Raw genomic sequence first — 17,168 nt, 5'->3', positions numbered from 1 at the left:
TGTAACAGAATTGCATGCGACTGTAATGAGGGAGTTATGTTCACCTGGCAGTGGTAGATGTACTCGGGCGTGGTCTTTTTGAATTTCATATTCCACACTAAAGCCACGCCATCTGGCTCATGAGGAGCATCCTCGTTGTTGTTATAAGAGGCCACCAGCAGCTCTGGGTACTAGAGAGAGAGGGGGGGGGTGATTACATTCATACATATACATATATATACATATATTTGTGTGGTCACCTGGGAAAAGCCTTCACATGGTGAAATGTTCTACTATATATAGTTCTGAAAGGTACACACTTTCATGAACTGAAATATGTTTATCTTGTGCATCTCAACCATGAGCAAAGTTCTAGCGTTCACTGTTTGAGGAAATCACACTGGTTTTACCACCATGCTTGTTAAAATGCCTCCTTACCCGACATGACCCTTGCAGAAAGATAGACTAGGCAAGATTAAAAAAGCAAAGAAAAACATTTCCATGTGGGTTTTGGTGAAAGATATTAATGGTTTCTTGAAGATGGGGTGTCAAAATATGTTATAAGCTGGAGAAAAAAAAAAAAAAACTATTTTGGACAAAACCCAATTTTTGATCCGGCTGTTAGCCAGAATTCCACCACAGGCTTTTTCCCAGACTGTCACACAAATGTGCAATTACCATAGACAATCATGTTGACACATTTCCATGTACTGAAAAAAGAAAAGAAAACCTGTTTACTCCAGGGAACTTTACAAGGCAACTTGCTGGGCCATTAATAAAATGTTAGTTTTTTTTGTTCTGTTTTTTGCAGAATACCATTATAAATTCTTCAGTTAAGGATATTTGTACATTTACCTACTAACCCTTTAAATTTCAGAAACCTGTCGGAATATTCACACTTGTACTCCTTACTCTTGTAATCACATACTTTTCTTATTAGTTTCAGAGTAATTACTCAATAAATCATAGTCTTTATAAGTAATATGCCCTAATATGAATAGAATAAGCCAGGGGTTTAATAGTTCGGCTCTAACTCTATCATTTCAGTTAAGGAACTATTTTTCAGGTTGGAAAATCTGTGGTCAGCTTAAAGTACACACAAAACTGCGTAAGCAACTCTAATTGCTTTTTAATTAACTGCTCCAGTGTTGGAAAGTTGGATAAATCTATAAAGAAGCTGTTTCTGTCACATTATATGTCTCACTCTAAAACCTTTCTTGGTGAGGCTTAACAGTTTTGAATTTGTGTTGATTTCAACTTCTATAAAATTCCTTCCTAACAAAGTTCTGGAAAGGTTTTTGTGATTAGTTGATTTATGAGTACAAGACTCGTAAATTCAAAATAGTGATGTTTTGTTCTACACTGCTGCTTCATGTTACCACTTTTGACTCATGCCATGGACTTTGAACAGATTAGACACATTGGTTTATACCTTTTAGCAGATGCTAGGTTTTTTTTATAATAAATAATAAAAAGGCTTTTTTTATTATTGTAAAAGCCTGTAATCACTTCTTTAATCAGACTGGGGAGGTTAAAAGAAATGTTTAAAAAAATTAAATTAATAATAATAATAATAATAATAATAATAATAATAATAATAATTCGATGAAATCTGTGAAATCGCTACCCTTTATAAATTCTGTGAAATCATTATCCTTTCTTAACTAATGTCTTTAGCCATCTAGCTAGTCTCTGGTCTGAAGAGCTGCCTTCAACTAAATCATTTACATAAATGCATGTGATCAGATTAACCACAGCAGAAGCTGTGCTGGTTCATGTTCTGCAGTTGCTACAGCCTGTTTTTATTTTTTATTTTTTTTCATACATTGAATGCTCTGCTGCAGTATTTCTTCATTTTGGTTCACTAAAATATGATGCTACAGTAGGTCCACATCTGGTTCCTGCAAGTTGGAGACCTCTGTTTCAGTGTTTAACAAAATGAAATAATTGCTCATATTATAAGTAATTTTTCTCTGTACAGAGAAACATGTCAAACTTATTGTCTGTGGTAATCACACATACACTACTGTCGGAGATCGGCTGGATGGATGGATAGATAAAAAGGTACAGAAGAGTAATCACAAAATAAAATAAAAGCAGGAGTGTGTAGCTGTGCAGATGAGAAAGAAGATGCCCCTGCGGGATGAAATGAAGAGGTGCAGACAGGTATGAGAGGTCAGAGGGTGGGGTGACCCTACCTGAGGGGACCAGTCCAGACAGGTGATGACCCGATGCTTAGACCAGTGCTCATCATAGAACAGACGATTAAAGGACAGAATTGACCCTCCCTGCAGGTCTCTGAGACAGAGAGAGAGAGATAGAGAATGGTAGACACATAGCCAATTCATCTAAATAAGCAAGGATCTACACCACCACTAGAAAAATCCACTAATTTCAAAATCTTCAGTTCTATACCACATAATAACCTGGTAGCAGAAGTGCTCCTGAAGCTCACTGTGCAATTTACTGAGCTATCTGCAGACACATTTTAAGAACTCATGTTTGGAATAATCATCCAATGTGAATAAGAGGCTGTGCATGAATGTGAACATTTCTTTGAAGAATACAGACGTGCAGTGCAAGGCTCCAAACGTATGAGTCATCGGAATACGCACACGCACACTTGTGAACACATGAATGAACACACACGCCCTGCTTTACCCTTCTTTATCTTCGAGGTCTCGGCCACTGTAGTCGAAAAAGATGTTGGAGTCTTCAGCAAGTGCTCGCTCCATCACACGAATACTGCGGTCAAAGAAGATCACAAACTCCTCAGAGTGCAGGACCTGCTGCTTCTCCTCCTCCGTCAGCTCCCGTGGGTGGCCTAACACACGCACACACACACACGCACACACACACACACACACACACACACACAAACACACACACACACACGTATATACATGCACACATACTGTATAGGTACATATATATATATATATATACACACACACACACACGTGTATACAAATGCACACACACTAAATATAGACCCCTGTAGTATACATAAACATGATAGTCAACACATTTACACAAATGACAGAGCCACGGATTTGGAAAATGGTGTTTGCAGCTGCCTACCTTAAATAAACAAAATAAACCAATCTAGACCACGGACGTCATAGCAACAATATTTATAAAAAAAAAAATTTTAAAAAAGAGATTTGCAAAATAAAAAAAACAAGAGCTGAATCTCAAATAACACTTGCATTAGCATACATTCTTTAACACCATGAGTGCAATCACGCCAATTACAGAGATACAGTACAGAGATAACATGCTAAAGGAAAAACTACAAAGAAAGTAAATAAGCACACATGAATAAGTGAATAAAGAAATAAATATATCAACGCACACACAAAATCCCCTAGCCCATTTCTCCATAATGACTATGTGGTCACTTATTTCTCCCCTTTTTTTTTTTTTTTTTTTTTGATGTTATTGGGTTCCTCCATTTTCTCCCAGACCATTAGAGGCCCTTCACTTTGATCTCGGACCACTTGATTCTCATGGCCCTCTTTTTTTGACGACTCATAAGGCCTGATCAAAGTCCCAGTGGAGTCAAAGCACCCATGCGCTCTCGCAGCACAGCCCCGACAAGGCCTCCCCTAAGCCTGCTACACTTATTTACTCAATACACACGTACAAAGAATGCACTCTGTGCAGCCTTTGAAGTCCACTTGCCGGGGTCAAGTGACATTAATTTTGAATCGGGCTTGACCCACAATGCTGTGAGCTGATAAGCGGGACCCCTGGCCACAGAGATTGGTATCTGATACGGTGGCGGGGGTCACACGCGAATAGCCACGCAACGCTCCAATGAGCTTGTTCGGTGACTGAGAGATTCCTAACTTGTGAGATGATCTGCTGAAGCTGGCATGGTGTAGATGAAACGTACATCCAGCTCGGGGCGCCAAGTCATCAATGTTAGCAGTGTGATATGAATGGAAATGTCATTAAAAGCTTTGAATTCACTTACATTATGTTTCTATTGGTCCATATTAACAGTGACATGTTGAATTAGACTTAACTAAAAGTTAATCTTACAGTTACATTTACAGCATTTGGCAAAGGCCTTTACCAAGAGAGGCTTACAAAGGTGCTTTGTCTCCATGGAAAACAGATCCTCCGTTTAGAAAGAACAGGTCAGGGTCTAAGAATAACCATTAAGATAAAAGCTTGTCAAATAGGAATTAGTACAACTGTAAATCTCTGCCTTCACATTTAGTTCACCTGTGCTCTTACGAGAAGAAAAATTCTAGGTTTTGCTACAATATTATATTATATTCTATACATTGTTAGCTATACTTTTACATTTGCATCCAAAATACTGCGATTGTTGTACTATGGTGATTTAAGACATGTTTATTATATATTTGAGTCATACAACACTTTGGGGCATGCTGTTATAAGAAAATAATCAATGTAACCATCATCATCACAAAGTTTTCCTGTAACAGCACAGCAAATTGCTAATAGTTGCATTTTAATTGAATTTAATTAACTGAAGCATAGCACGTCATACTTTTTATCCATTTATAGTTACATAAATGTAAGGACATTAGTTCTTGGTATCACTTACATAGTAACAACTGTGAACAGTCATTCAATCACCAGTCTCTCTTTGCTCTCCTTTGAAGTTAATAAGAAAATGATTATTGTCATGTTACAGAGAAAAGTGCTCATACTGGAGACTCCTTCTATAAAAGATAAATAAATGTCTCCTTAAAAACAACTTCACCTTATCAATTATACTTTTATTTTTTCCATCTACGCACGAACAAGGTGAAGTTTAAGGTGAGGGTTAATGGTATTAGGGTGTTGGGTATCTGATGGAAAGCATTGAGCCAATTCTCATTTTCCTAATGAATTGTATGAATGAATTAGGTGGGGGTTTTTTTGTGCTGTTGTTGTTTTTAACAGGGAAAACATATGAAAACCCAGCTATGCAACCACATATAGCTCAACTTTATTTAACGATAAAACTACAGGAGACAGTATTTGGTTGCTCATATCGTATTAATGATGCTGTAATACTACGGATGCTGTTCAGTACAAAATCCAACTTCCTGGAGTCAAATGTGTTTGTGTTCAATGTGTTTACGAGAGGATCCCATATAAATGGGCCATTCTTGTTGTATGCAGCACTTCAGAAGTTTACAAGTTGTGACGCCAAAAGTAATTCATGTTTTTCCAATATGGCGGACCCCAAGGAAACACAGTTAGCGGTGTCATATTAGTGATATAGACCGTCCTTTCTTATTAATTTACCCAAGCACCTAAGGAAAATGTTACTATTCCTCATAGTTTTGTCCCTTCTTTAGGATCATTCTACCTTTACTTCAGCATAAGAGATTTAATAGTTAGCTAGTAAAACAGACTCAATCATAAGCTAGCTGAACTGTATCATATGTGTCCAGGTTGCCTAGCAACATTCTTCTCATGGCTTGAATCACTCCAATGACAAGGGAATTGTGTGTTCATCATTCCATGAAGAAAGAGAGTTTTCACGAAAAGTTTGTACCCGCACACACACACAGTACATACACAACCCCATTTTACCTTCTTTTGTGTCCTTGCTGTCTTCATCCTCCATCTGGTCTGACTCCAGGCCTGCTTTAGGTTCTGTGTTATCTTCATCTTCTTCTTCATCCTCTGTATAGAGACAAAGAAAAATCTGTGTCATCTGCCAAGACTTCACCCCCGCCCCTTCAATGACCCATCTTGAACCCAAGCCCTGGCTGCATTCACACTAATGGCTTACAGATCTCCTGTACAAGCTTGCAAACAGGCCAGACTCTTCACTAATGTAACACACATAAATCATGACCTCCAATTATAATCACAGTCTCAACTTGTTTTGGATCAACATGCCTTATTTGTAAAGGATTTCATGAGGATTTGCACAGCTGCAGTTTCACAAATAGGAGCCAAAGATAAATAGTGAGATAAAAGAAAAGTTCTGATAACCATGTGTGCCATACATGTGTGTGTGAGTAAATCAAGATGTCTGCTGGGAGGAGAAATACAGATACCCAACCGGAAACAAGACTGTTGAGTGGCGTGCCTCCTCTGTGCTCTCTCCTGACCCCCCTCAGCTGCACTGTGCCTCCGGGCCATGACGACTCACCCCACAATTAACCCAATCACCCCAGTTAAAGAAGCAGCCCAGTGCTCATCTCCCACAGGCACCTGCCTCTCTGCCCCACCCCCTGCTCAACCCACCATGCTGGGCATGTGTTTCAAACCCTCCCCAACACTGTGACCCACGGCCGCATATGCCAAAGGTTCTCCAAGATGCTTAACACCCAAAGGACACCTGTGGATACGAGTGTGCCCTGACAGACACATTCTAACACACACACAGGGCTCTGTGGGATTGTTTTCTTGTTGACCCTGTGTTGCAGAGGTTAACAGGCATGGGTCATGCTGACAGTAGGCGCCCAGTTCTAAAGAGGAAGTGATCCCATTGCACCAGACGTGGCACAGCTCACGCACTCAACACCAGCGTGTTTGTGTTCACACCCGCTGAGACAGAACGCAGTGCCTCAGGGCTTGTTTGACAGTTGAGTGTCGGGAGTACAAGAATTTGTCCTCTAAAACTACAGAGTAATGCCTCCAGTTATAATAGACTTGGTGTGTTTAAAGCATTTATAGTTTTATCTCATTCAATAATATTTTTGTCGAGTTTAACTTTATCAGAGTGAAGTATTCCCTGATTCCATAACAGCAGGGACGCAATCTAGGTGGTGGTGAATAATCTGAAATATAAAACTCCTGTGGCTTCTGGCAGGGCAGCTTTGGTGAATTGCAATCTTTACTGTGAGGTTTAATAAGCCCATATCAGCGCTGAGTTTCTTCCCGAGAGGCTTCTGGCGAATGCGGATCAGTGATGCGAGTGCAATTTGGACCAGAGACAAATGTGGTTTAGCTGCTGAATGTGACCAGACCTCTGAGCCAGAGACCAGCGGGGAACCGAGGAGTCCTCAGGCCCAGACGGGCAGCCAGCCAAGCAACCCAGACCGTACCACACAACACCACACCACTCCACCAGATCCCTTCTCCATCTGTTTTTCTCTTGCACTCTTCTGGGCTCGGAGGTGATGCTCTTTGCATAAGCAGCACGACTCACTCTCTCCGTTCTAGGACTTTCTGACTGTTCCTCCAGGCCCAGACCGAAATAATGTACAAATGAGAACAGGCTGGATATTTGAAGGGCATATCTGAAGGGCTAGAGAATCTGAGGTACTACTGTGGAACAGCAAGAAATCTGGGCTGAACTTGACCTGATTTGACCAGGTTTTGGGGGAGGATAATGTGGTACAGGCCAGGGGAAACAAGAGAAAGCTGAGAGGCTGGACAACGTGAAGTGGTCAGGCTAAGAACAATCACTGACCACAGAGACTGGAACAACGTAAGCTAGTCTTGATTCATGATTGTGGCTGAGAGGCCATAGGTTCACAAACAACGTGATCGAGACATGTGGCTTGATGTCTAAGCTACAGCCATGCATTTTTATGACCCAATCATAAAAATCAGCGTCTGCAGAACATCAAAAATGACTGCTTGTGTGACATTCATAGGGGTGAAGAACATGAGAAAGAGCTGAGGCAATAGGAAAGCAAAACAAAACCGTAACACTGTAACAGTTCGATTTAAAGGACTTCATCTCTACATACCGTTTGAAATGATATTGAACTACCTACCTCAGGGTGTCCGGGTATTAATGAAAATTCTCTGAGATACAAGAAATGAGAAGGGGCAGCTTTAACACAGTCGCTCCAAGTCTATCCAGTGGGCATGTAATCTTCAGTCACAAGATACTCTCCCTTCCACCTGCCGCGTAATACCAGCCGGCTCTGTGGGGCAGCGTATTAAGCTCTATCCTCCCTGCCTGCCAGTTTGATGAAACTCTGGGCCTACGTGGCATAGTAATGACATCCTCCGCATCTCATAGCTGTTCAATCTTCCCTCAGCTTTCTCATGCTGCTAGTGTCAATTCAAATCCACGCTGGGTCACAGTGTTCTCAGAGGATGAAGATCTTAAACCAGTAGCTCAGCTTGCCTACGTAACATTCAGCAAGACATGATGATGGCCATCAGTTCATCTGACAGTACCCCAGGTGATGGCTGACTTTGTTTGGTTGTCTGTATATCATCAACCAAGGAGTAAATACAGAGTCATTATACTGTAGATAGGTGAGCATATATAATCACCCAGGAATGAAAGATTGTAACGCAACCACAATGATGTGAAAGAACTTGTTTTAAACAGGTCCTAAAATATCAAAGATTTTGCCCTTCAAATCTCCCATTAAAGCAAAGATGAAACAGGAAACGTGTGTGATGGTGGAAATATTAAACTTGAGGTTTTGTCTGTGTGAACTGGAGGGCATCCAGCACAAGGGCCAGTGCCTGTCCTGATTCTGATCGATGGATGTTGACATGAAGCACTTTTATAAAAGACGAAAGGTATGGTGCAAAGCGCCACAGCTAGTGAAAAGAAAAAAAATAAATAAAATACACGCTCAGGATGGGATCCCATCCATTAAACGGCAGGAGGATGCAACACAGCTTTTCATCCAGCCTTTTATTGGGCCAAGCTGTGCAACTCCAGGCCTCCCATTTGGGATATGGAGCTCATTACACAATCAAAAAAATTCCCCCTCATCTGACAAGCGGGGAGTTTTCCTTCTAATGTGCAGTGCCAAGAAGGGGGTGGCTGGTGTTCCTCACCAGGCCTTCTCCTCAATACAGAGGAAAATGGAATTGAAAGAGTACTGTACGAGGGGTATTTCCGTGTGGGGGTGTGAGAGATGGCGAAAGAGGGGGAAGACCCTGGTTCTGGCTATCCACCATATACTGCATATCTTCTCTGTTGTGAGCCAATACAGACACACAGACACAGAAGTTGGGTGTCAAGCAGCCTGCAGACCACAAAAGAGGCAGAGAGCAGAGAGCAGAGGAGGAGGCGGCGGCAATGTGGACATGAAAGAAGTCTCTAATGTGGCACTGGCACGCCACCCCAAGCATGACATAAACACTGTATCACTGCACAGCACACAAAGTCAGCTCAAGCTTCTACACACACATAGAAGAGCTCATTAACACCTGAGGAGCACTTGAAACACTTTATGAGCTACTTCACATAAATATATCAAATTTGCATTCTCTGAATGCTTTGCATGATGAAATTGAAGCCATCTCTCGCTAATACCGACCAAGGATCCATGATCATAAATGGACAAATCCAAACAGCACCCAGAGTTTATTCATTCTCATTTCTTAACAATACCTCAACACTTCCTGCTAAGCATGTTGATGGCAGTGCTGCAGTCTCTGCACCATGACTCATCCACTTCTAGACAACAAAAGATCTCTCTCTTTTCCTCACACTTCAACTAAGACTGTGAGATTGTCAGACTTTCTGAAGTCAAGCTGTGGGGGGAAGCATGCTTCCTCTCTCTGGGCCATGTTCATCAAACATGTACTATGGAGTGAGGAATAGATACGCTGAGCTCAGAGAAAGAAGGCAAGCCTTTAATTGACTCACAGCCACTCTTCCCCCTCAGGCCTCCTGCAGCTGTGCGTTTGTGGGCTAAACGTGCACTGTACCCCCTCTCATCTCCATACAGAGACACATAGCCAACATCTACACCATCATACTGGGACTGATGGTTACTTCAGACTACCTTCTAACTTAAAAGATAAAATATGCAAAATGTCAAATTGTTCACTACTAATCCCTTAAACTCTCAACATTGGTGTTTCTAGACATTTCTCATTCCTGTAACTACATTCAAAACTACCCTCCGTATTCACTGTACCGTAGTTACTGAATAATCTATTAGAGCTATCAATAATTTTACTATAAAAGGGCAGTCAGGCAAAACCCAAAATTTATCCATGCATACGGTGTAAACATGACCATTCGCCTCTTACAGCGCTCTTACAGGTAATGGGTAAAACATGTTAAAAGAGTACAGCAGAAGATGTAAAAGAGCACATTAAGCTTTAGTTTAAATCTTTATAAGGTTTCAAGGAGTCAAAGTGGTCAATACAGTCCATTAAGAGGTTTGATTAATGAATGAATGAAGTTGCAAAATGATTTTATGGCTAGCAGTAAACACAGGGCCATGTAGTGTAATGCTGTGCTTATATTTTGCACTCTTTATTTATGTATTACACTCTATATTGTAAGTTCAGAGAATTAAACAATTCAAAATAATGAACAAAGAGCATTTCAAAAAGAACCAAAGACAAATAGCGGATTGAAAAAAAATAAAAAATGTTATCCAAACATGCATATAAATCATTCTCCTCCATATCTGCTCTTTTTGAAAGTTTCTTAGAAGTTCGGCATTGTGGAAAACTAAACTATTTACTGGAAAGCACAGATTTTAGGCCCGGCCTCTCAGTGCCATTCTGCATCCTCATTTTCATTTGTCATCATGACAAACGTCTCAGATCAAACCCGCTGTGCCTTTTATAGCAGCGCTATCAAATCTTTATCTCCTGGTACAAATCTGCCTCTCCCTCCAACTCAGTGCTCTGGGGTCTGGAAATATTCAGAGTAACAGAGATAAACAAACGAGTCACTTTGAACACAGATAACTACTCCGAACCTCCACTAACGCTTGCAGGAAATGCTGCAGATTGAGGGATTTTTCAGGCCTTGTCTGATTTGGAGGGAGAAAAAACACAAGAAATGAGCCAAATAAGCAGGTTTGACATCGTATGAATTACAATCAGCATATGAAAGGTCTCATTATTTCAATATAAGTGGGCGATTCCAGGGTAAACAATATGAAATGTTTTCATGTCTTATTTTTGTATTTATACTATATATATATATACTAATATATATATATATATACTAATATATATATATATATATATATATATATATATATATATATATATATATATATATATATATATATATATGATTCAATAAAAATTAATTTTATTCTTTAAAGAATAGCTAGTAGTCTTCATTGTGTATTGGCATGTCATCAAGACATTTTGTATGTGCAGTAAATACACACAGTAATTTCTAAATGTGAAATTTTCAGCTCTTTGCTGATGTCATGAAGTTACACAGCAGGGCTGAGCAATATGACAATACAGTATTTATACTATCATAAATTATGTCACAATATAATTTTCTGAGATTTTGTAGAGATCATATTTTTAAAAATGTTTTTAATGTAATTTTTTAAAATGTAGTAGTGTTAAATAATAATTACAAACTACAGTAAAAAAAAGGGGGGGGATCAGTACTTTTGTTTATTTATTTATTTATTTTTTATAAATTTATATTCAGTATAAATTTCTCCATAAAAGCAGTTGCTTCAAGTCAGAGTTAAAATACTTTTTTTTTTTTTTAGCCATAATATGTAGAACTTATCACTGCTATTTCACTAGCAGTTTAACAAATCGAAATATTCTCATATTTATTGTGTATCGTAGAAATGTCAAGTACTGTGATGTTGTTTTTGCCATATCGCCTACTGCTACTACATTAAATGCATTAATGTGTAAGCTTATATAACTACAGCAATGCATGGTACTGTTGTGTAGCAAATATTCATATTCAATCATAACATATTCAATCTTACAGTATTTCTCTGTATATGAAATCTCATAACTGGCTCAAACAAAAAAAAAAACAACATTAAAAAAAAAAAAACCTTTGACCTTTCTTTTCCAGGTAATTATGACACAATGTTTAATTTCATTTACGTCAATCATATTTCTTCATTATAATTACACAAGTCAAGGTAACTAAAACATCTCGGTGAAATTACACTTCTGAAACTAAAACCACATAATCTAATACAAAACAAAAAGTACTGACACTGTCTAGGTTTAGAGTAATAGCTTGTATTTGAGGAATAACCTCAACCAACCCAAACTGTTTATTTAAGGATCAGAGAGAAATTTTTAACTAAATCAGAGACAAATAAAGATTTTTTTAAAATGAATGCGCTAAATACATCACCATGACAGTAAATAAAAACTTTGAGTAAAACACCGAGTGCCACACTAAGCTTCCCCTATTGCGCAGCTTTTTTACTTTGAACTACCGAGGCTCTAAGCTGCATCGGTTCTGCGGCCTGCAACCGTGGTGCCAGTGAAGCTGGCGTGCTCCCAGAACCACATCTTTAAGAGAGCCATCATGCCACGCCATGCACAGACCGGCCGCAGAGCATGATTAAACCTCATGACTTCAAACTTTCCAAACACTGGCCTGTCAAAATGAGCCACTCAACCAGGGCAATGAGCTAAACTCACATTTCACCAAGTCGCATAAGAAAGGACGGTTTCGTTAAGGGTTTCGGTAAATGGATGAAGTGATGATATATCAAACAGTACGCCGTACAAAATGTGTCTGCCGGGACGTGTGTTTTGATTAAGACTTTTAAAAAAAAAAAAAGAGAGAGAGAGAGAGAGAGAAATTTATCACATATATGAACCTTGCCTGGTCCGCTGTGAAAATAAACACTATACATTTCCATTTATCAACTCAAAAGGTCTTACATTTCATCCATGTCATAGGTGACAAAGTATTTAGGTTTCAAAATTTATGAATAAAATGCAACAAAGAAATCTCTTTAGTACATTATTCACTCATGTCTCTTAGTGCTCGCTTTGGAACTTGAAGTGAATGTCTCATGTGCCAAGAGTGCTCTCTGATGGTCGTGTATGGTAGTGTACATTTCACACATATGTGCATTCCATGTGGAGGGTCAATCTGTTTCTGGTGTTACTCTATCAAGAACAATTTTCCTTCTGTTGAAGGACGAGAAGTTTTCAGAGGAATGCTCGAAATATTTTAGTTCTGTATTAAGATCAAACTGCTTGGAGATCTTATATTGCTTTGCAGACATACGGTATCTCGACATCAAACCTTGAGGGACTCCACGTAACCATGGAAACGTAAAAGTTCAAACCAGTACATGGAAAAAGGGCAACTATTCACTGGAATGAAAACATATTCCATTCGATTTCCAACACACATCAGATGGCAAAAATTATTACAGCTGCTCAGTGGACAGCAGCCACTTTTTTTCCGCAGAGAACAGTTTCATGTATCTTATTATACGTGGTGGTATGAGAGAAAAATTGCATCTGGGTCCCACTTGGCATGCTCTACTGACTCCGAAACACATCATTTCATCTGATATAAATTTCTTTTTTTCTCTTGGATTTGACTGGCATCCTGTTTCAATCCAAACCATTTGGGGCTTCTCTTTTGCCATGAAACTGGAGCCGTGAATAAAATTCACACTAACTGGATACACTGCGGCGCGCAGAGGTAACTGCAGGCTCTGATGTCACCAATTAATTCTGACAATATGGATCAAAAAAAGCATCAATGTAACAGCATCTGAATTCAATATGACTCTATACTCTATTCAATATGCACCCTCAGTCAGAGCTCTGGGAGGAGAAACAGACTGCGAGCATGAGAGGGAGAATTTTGGCGTTAACCTTTCGTTTTGTGAACGCTGACACCCAAAGCTTTTCTCTCGCATGAGAGAGCTGAAACAACACGGCAGCAGCAAACACTTCCATATGTGACCCGGGTGCATGGCTCAGCTGCGCTCCCAGAAAACCAAGAACCAGGGTCAATATGGCGCTGATGGCTATGGAGAACGCAGGGAACCTACATGACAGTCACGCAGAAGAGCATGAGCATCCTGTAACACCTGGATTCTGCAAATTTGAGCTCAGTGTGGCATTCTTGCATTTGTGGATACATTTTAATCTGTGGAGATTTTAATCTTTTAGACATGCTTATGAGGATAAGAATTAGCTTCAGTCTGATCATTAACCATTTATACTTTTTTTTTTTTTTTTTAGAATGCTTTGTAAACGAAAATAATAATAATAATAATAATTCAGTAAATCGATGTGTGGCCAGTTGCATTTCATAGTTCGCTATTTCATTTCTTAACTACTTCATTATGAGGCGTGACGTGCCCTCGGTCAATGTTCCATAATGCTTTACAGACTAACTAGTTCAAACTCAGTTTGCTGGCAATTAGGAAACATTAAGGCCCACCACCAGTTAAAACAGAAGTACAGAGGGAAAAAAAAAAAATCTGTCTGTGAATTAAACATACTCCCAGTTGAGACCTTACAACTAATGATCCAGAAATATGCCCGAAAACACACACACACACACACACAGAGAGATTAACAAAAGAAAGAAATGGCTTCCGTGACCATGTGAACCCTTAACCTTATTTGCGCTGAATTCCAGTGTGGGGAAATGCAAAAACTGTAAGACTATGACTAAGGGCCGTGTGCGGTTCACTAACAGTAATTACAGCTGCGATATCAAAACAGGCATCCCCCTGCATGCAGAACAGCAGCTCCTCTGCCACGTTTCCAGCACGGCTCATTGAGGGGTTCTCTCGAAGTGAGACTCGTTTCGGAATCCCAGACCTAGCTACAATGGCCCACTTTCCATCCTGACCCGGTGCTGGATTCAGCGAGCCTCGACACATCCTTGCTCAGCTGAAACTGTTTCTTTTTTGAGTCATTTTTACAGCAGAATAACTGATACGCATCTCTGATATCTGATGGAAATCAAACAGGGAGTCCGGTAATGCCATGTCAGCGTTCTGGTTTGCCAACAACGCCAAGGTCCACTGGGTCTAGCCATGCTTTGCTGATATGGCTACTTAACTCTGAAGAACACGACTCCAGAAAATCCATGTGGAAATTTTTAAAAGAAACCTCAGGTATTTTTTAAAAGCATAATTATTGGCCGTTACAAAAAAAAAATGCAACCTTTTTAATTTTACTCATTTATTTTGAGACTCACTTATAGATGACAAATTCACATCTATTTTCTGTACGGTGAGACAGTTTGAAACATTGCACAAACAGAGCGGGGGGGGGGGGGGGGGGGGGGGGGGGGGGTTGATCTTTTGATGCACTGTTCTGTTGGATTGAATGTATTGGATACGCTATGCTTCGACGATGATAAGCCTGCTCTTCGTAATAATCATATTCCGCAGTAAGCAATGTTTAAACGACCAGGGACTGGTGGCTAATCTGATTGACTGTTGACAATGCATACTAAGCACAGATTTATCTCTGACCAACCAGCAAACAGGAACCTAGTCACAGCTCACACTACTCATATTCATAACGACACAGTAACGATGAGGCGGAAATTAAACATTATTGCATTAGATCATTAGAGTCACATGCAAACACTGAATGATCCAACAGCCTTAGTTCAAGTCAAAAGTTCAGACAGGTCATACCCCCAAGAACACTCTGAGGACTTTTTGTATTTTTTTGTTTTGTTTTGCAACCACTTCATAACACAATTAATTGTTCGTATGTGTTGGTGTTCTTTGTTTTGGCAGGCTGGGCTTTGATAGACATTTGATTGGTTATGCAAATGTATTATATTTGAGAAAAGGTTCTGTAATTGTTAACTTACAGTTAATAATGTCAACGTTCTTATTTATAATGCACAGTTTAAGTTCCATAACATTTTCTACACACATATTTTTCCCCTATTTTCTACCTTTCTGCAAGGAACATATGCATAATATAAGATTTGAAATAAAAAGTCATTTATCAGTAGGATAGCATAAAGTGACACCACCATCTACAGGACATCTAATATTTTCATAACGTAGTGTTATGAAAATGCAGGCATACTGATCATTTGGTTGAATATAATCAGAGTTTTGCACCCTGTTGGTATTTTCATTGTCGGAAATAAAAACACATCCAAACTGAAATGGGCGGAGCAACAGAATAGGAAGTGACACTTAAAATCTGACACAAAAATTGCACATTCATTGAGACTATAAAACAGTTGTTATCACCATCATCATTATTCTCTGTGGTCGGTCGCACTGCTGCAAATGTGTAACTGTGTACTAGCTACTGCAGTCCGTTTACTACGTTTACTAAGTTTACTATGGTGATCCATGTCATTTGGTGTAGACCAGTGCATAACTAGGCAACCAGCAGTAATAAACTGAACTGTGATTTACCGAAGTTCTCAATCCTCGTCCAAGCAAGCCACGATTCAGACCACTGCTAAACTATGGTAATACTACTAGGAGGTAAAAAAAAAAAAAAAAAAACTTGATGAGAAACAACAACAAGTGTCCATCAAAACATACCATACCAAATTCCCGGCCAATCAAGTAACGCTTACACGTGCAAACAATTTGGAACTTGTTGGAATGTGGATCCAGCCAAAAAAAAGTTTGGAAAAAAAAACCTCTGGTGTGGAGTGTATCTAACAAACTGTGCAGAAACTCTTGACATCGGGCCTTTATGCTTAACCACAGAAGCTATTACTAATGAAAAAAAAAAATGCAACTGTAGATAACAGTAGGAAAGCAGGGAATATAAAGCATCTCCCATGAATTATAAAGGTCAATTTGCTGAGTTACAGGACCAAATGCTATGTAGAAATCAACATTTCAACACCATATAACTTGGCTAATCCCCAACACTACCCTTGGCAAATCTTCAAACGGTACAGATGAGCTCGGCAAACAGAAAGTGAACTCTGCTTTGCACAACTGTCACTGTAGGTATTGTTGTAATTAATACATTTGAAAGTCTTCAACATCTCTGGGTATTTTAGCACCTGGCTTTCTCTGGAATTTGCTGGAAAAAGAGGAACTGCTGCAGACCGATATATACAGGATCTGTTTAGTTTCAAAATGAGTGAAAGAAACTTCCTGAATGGCCTAAACAAACAGAGTGCAAGCAGGTGGTGAAGTGATGCATCAACCCCTCTCTCTCTCTCTCTCTCTCTCTCTCTCTCTCTCTCTCTCTCTCTCACACCACCCTCTCTTTCTTCTCCTTTTTTTCTGAGGCAGGGTCACCTGCTGACAGTCATGTAGCTCTCGCCAGGTGGCAGACTCTACGCCACAGCTGACACTGCATCCAGACCAAAGCAGATAGAAGGAGGTAAAAACAAACAAACTGCGCTGATCGTGAGCATCGCTAATGGCAGCGGCCAATCAAAGGCTTGTCAGTAGTTGCACTTGCTGAATAAATGGCTCGCCTTGACAGGAAATTCCACCAGCAATTTTAATTCTGATCAGGCTTCAAGGAAGTGGAAAGAATAAAAACACATCAATTATAATGACAGGAAGTCTCCAATCACATGGCAAGCAGCTGTTGCCAAC

The 17,168-nt window shown here is 39.6% G+C and overlaps 1 protein-coding gene across 4 annotated transcripts in view; it reads right to left on the bottom strand.

The window, feature by feature from the left end:
• The window catches only part of LOC108257504 (cytoplasmic dynein 1 intermediate chain 1), a 60,590-nt gene that overhangs the window by 28,280 nt on the left and 15,142 nt on the right, over positions 1-17,168 (bottom strand). For all 4 annotated transcript variants that reach the window (XM_017455325.3, XM_053675455.1, XM_053675456.1 and 1 more), the window contains 4 exons: positions 5,542-5,634; positions 2,641-2,803; positions 2,178-2,277; positions 45-170 (listed from right to left, as the gene is read on the bottom strand). In XM_017455325.3, coding sequence (XP_017310814.1) covers positions 45-170; positions 2,178-2,277; positions 2,641-2,803; positions 5,542-5,634 — 482 coding nt within the window. The remainder of the gene's footprint in view (positions 1-44; positions 171-2,177; positions 2,278-2,640; positions 2,804-5,541; positions 5,635-17,168) is intronic.

Source organism: Ictalurus punctatus, chromosome 24 (genome assembly GCF_001660625.3).
Source record: "Ictalurus punctatus breed USDA103 chromosome 24, Coco_2.0, whole genome shotgun sequence".
Classification (NCBI taxonomy): domain Eukaryota; kingdom Metazoa; phylum Chordata; class Actinopteri; order Siluriformes; family Ictaluridae; genus Ictalurus; species Ictalurus punctatus.
This window is presented reverse-complemented; position numbering and strand designations above follow the sequence as displayed.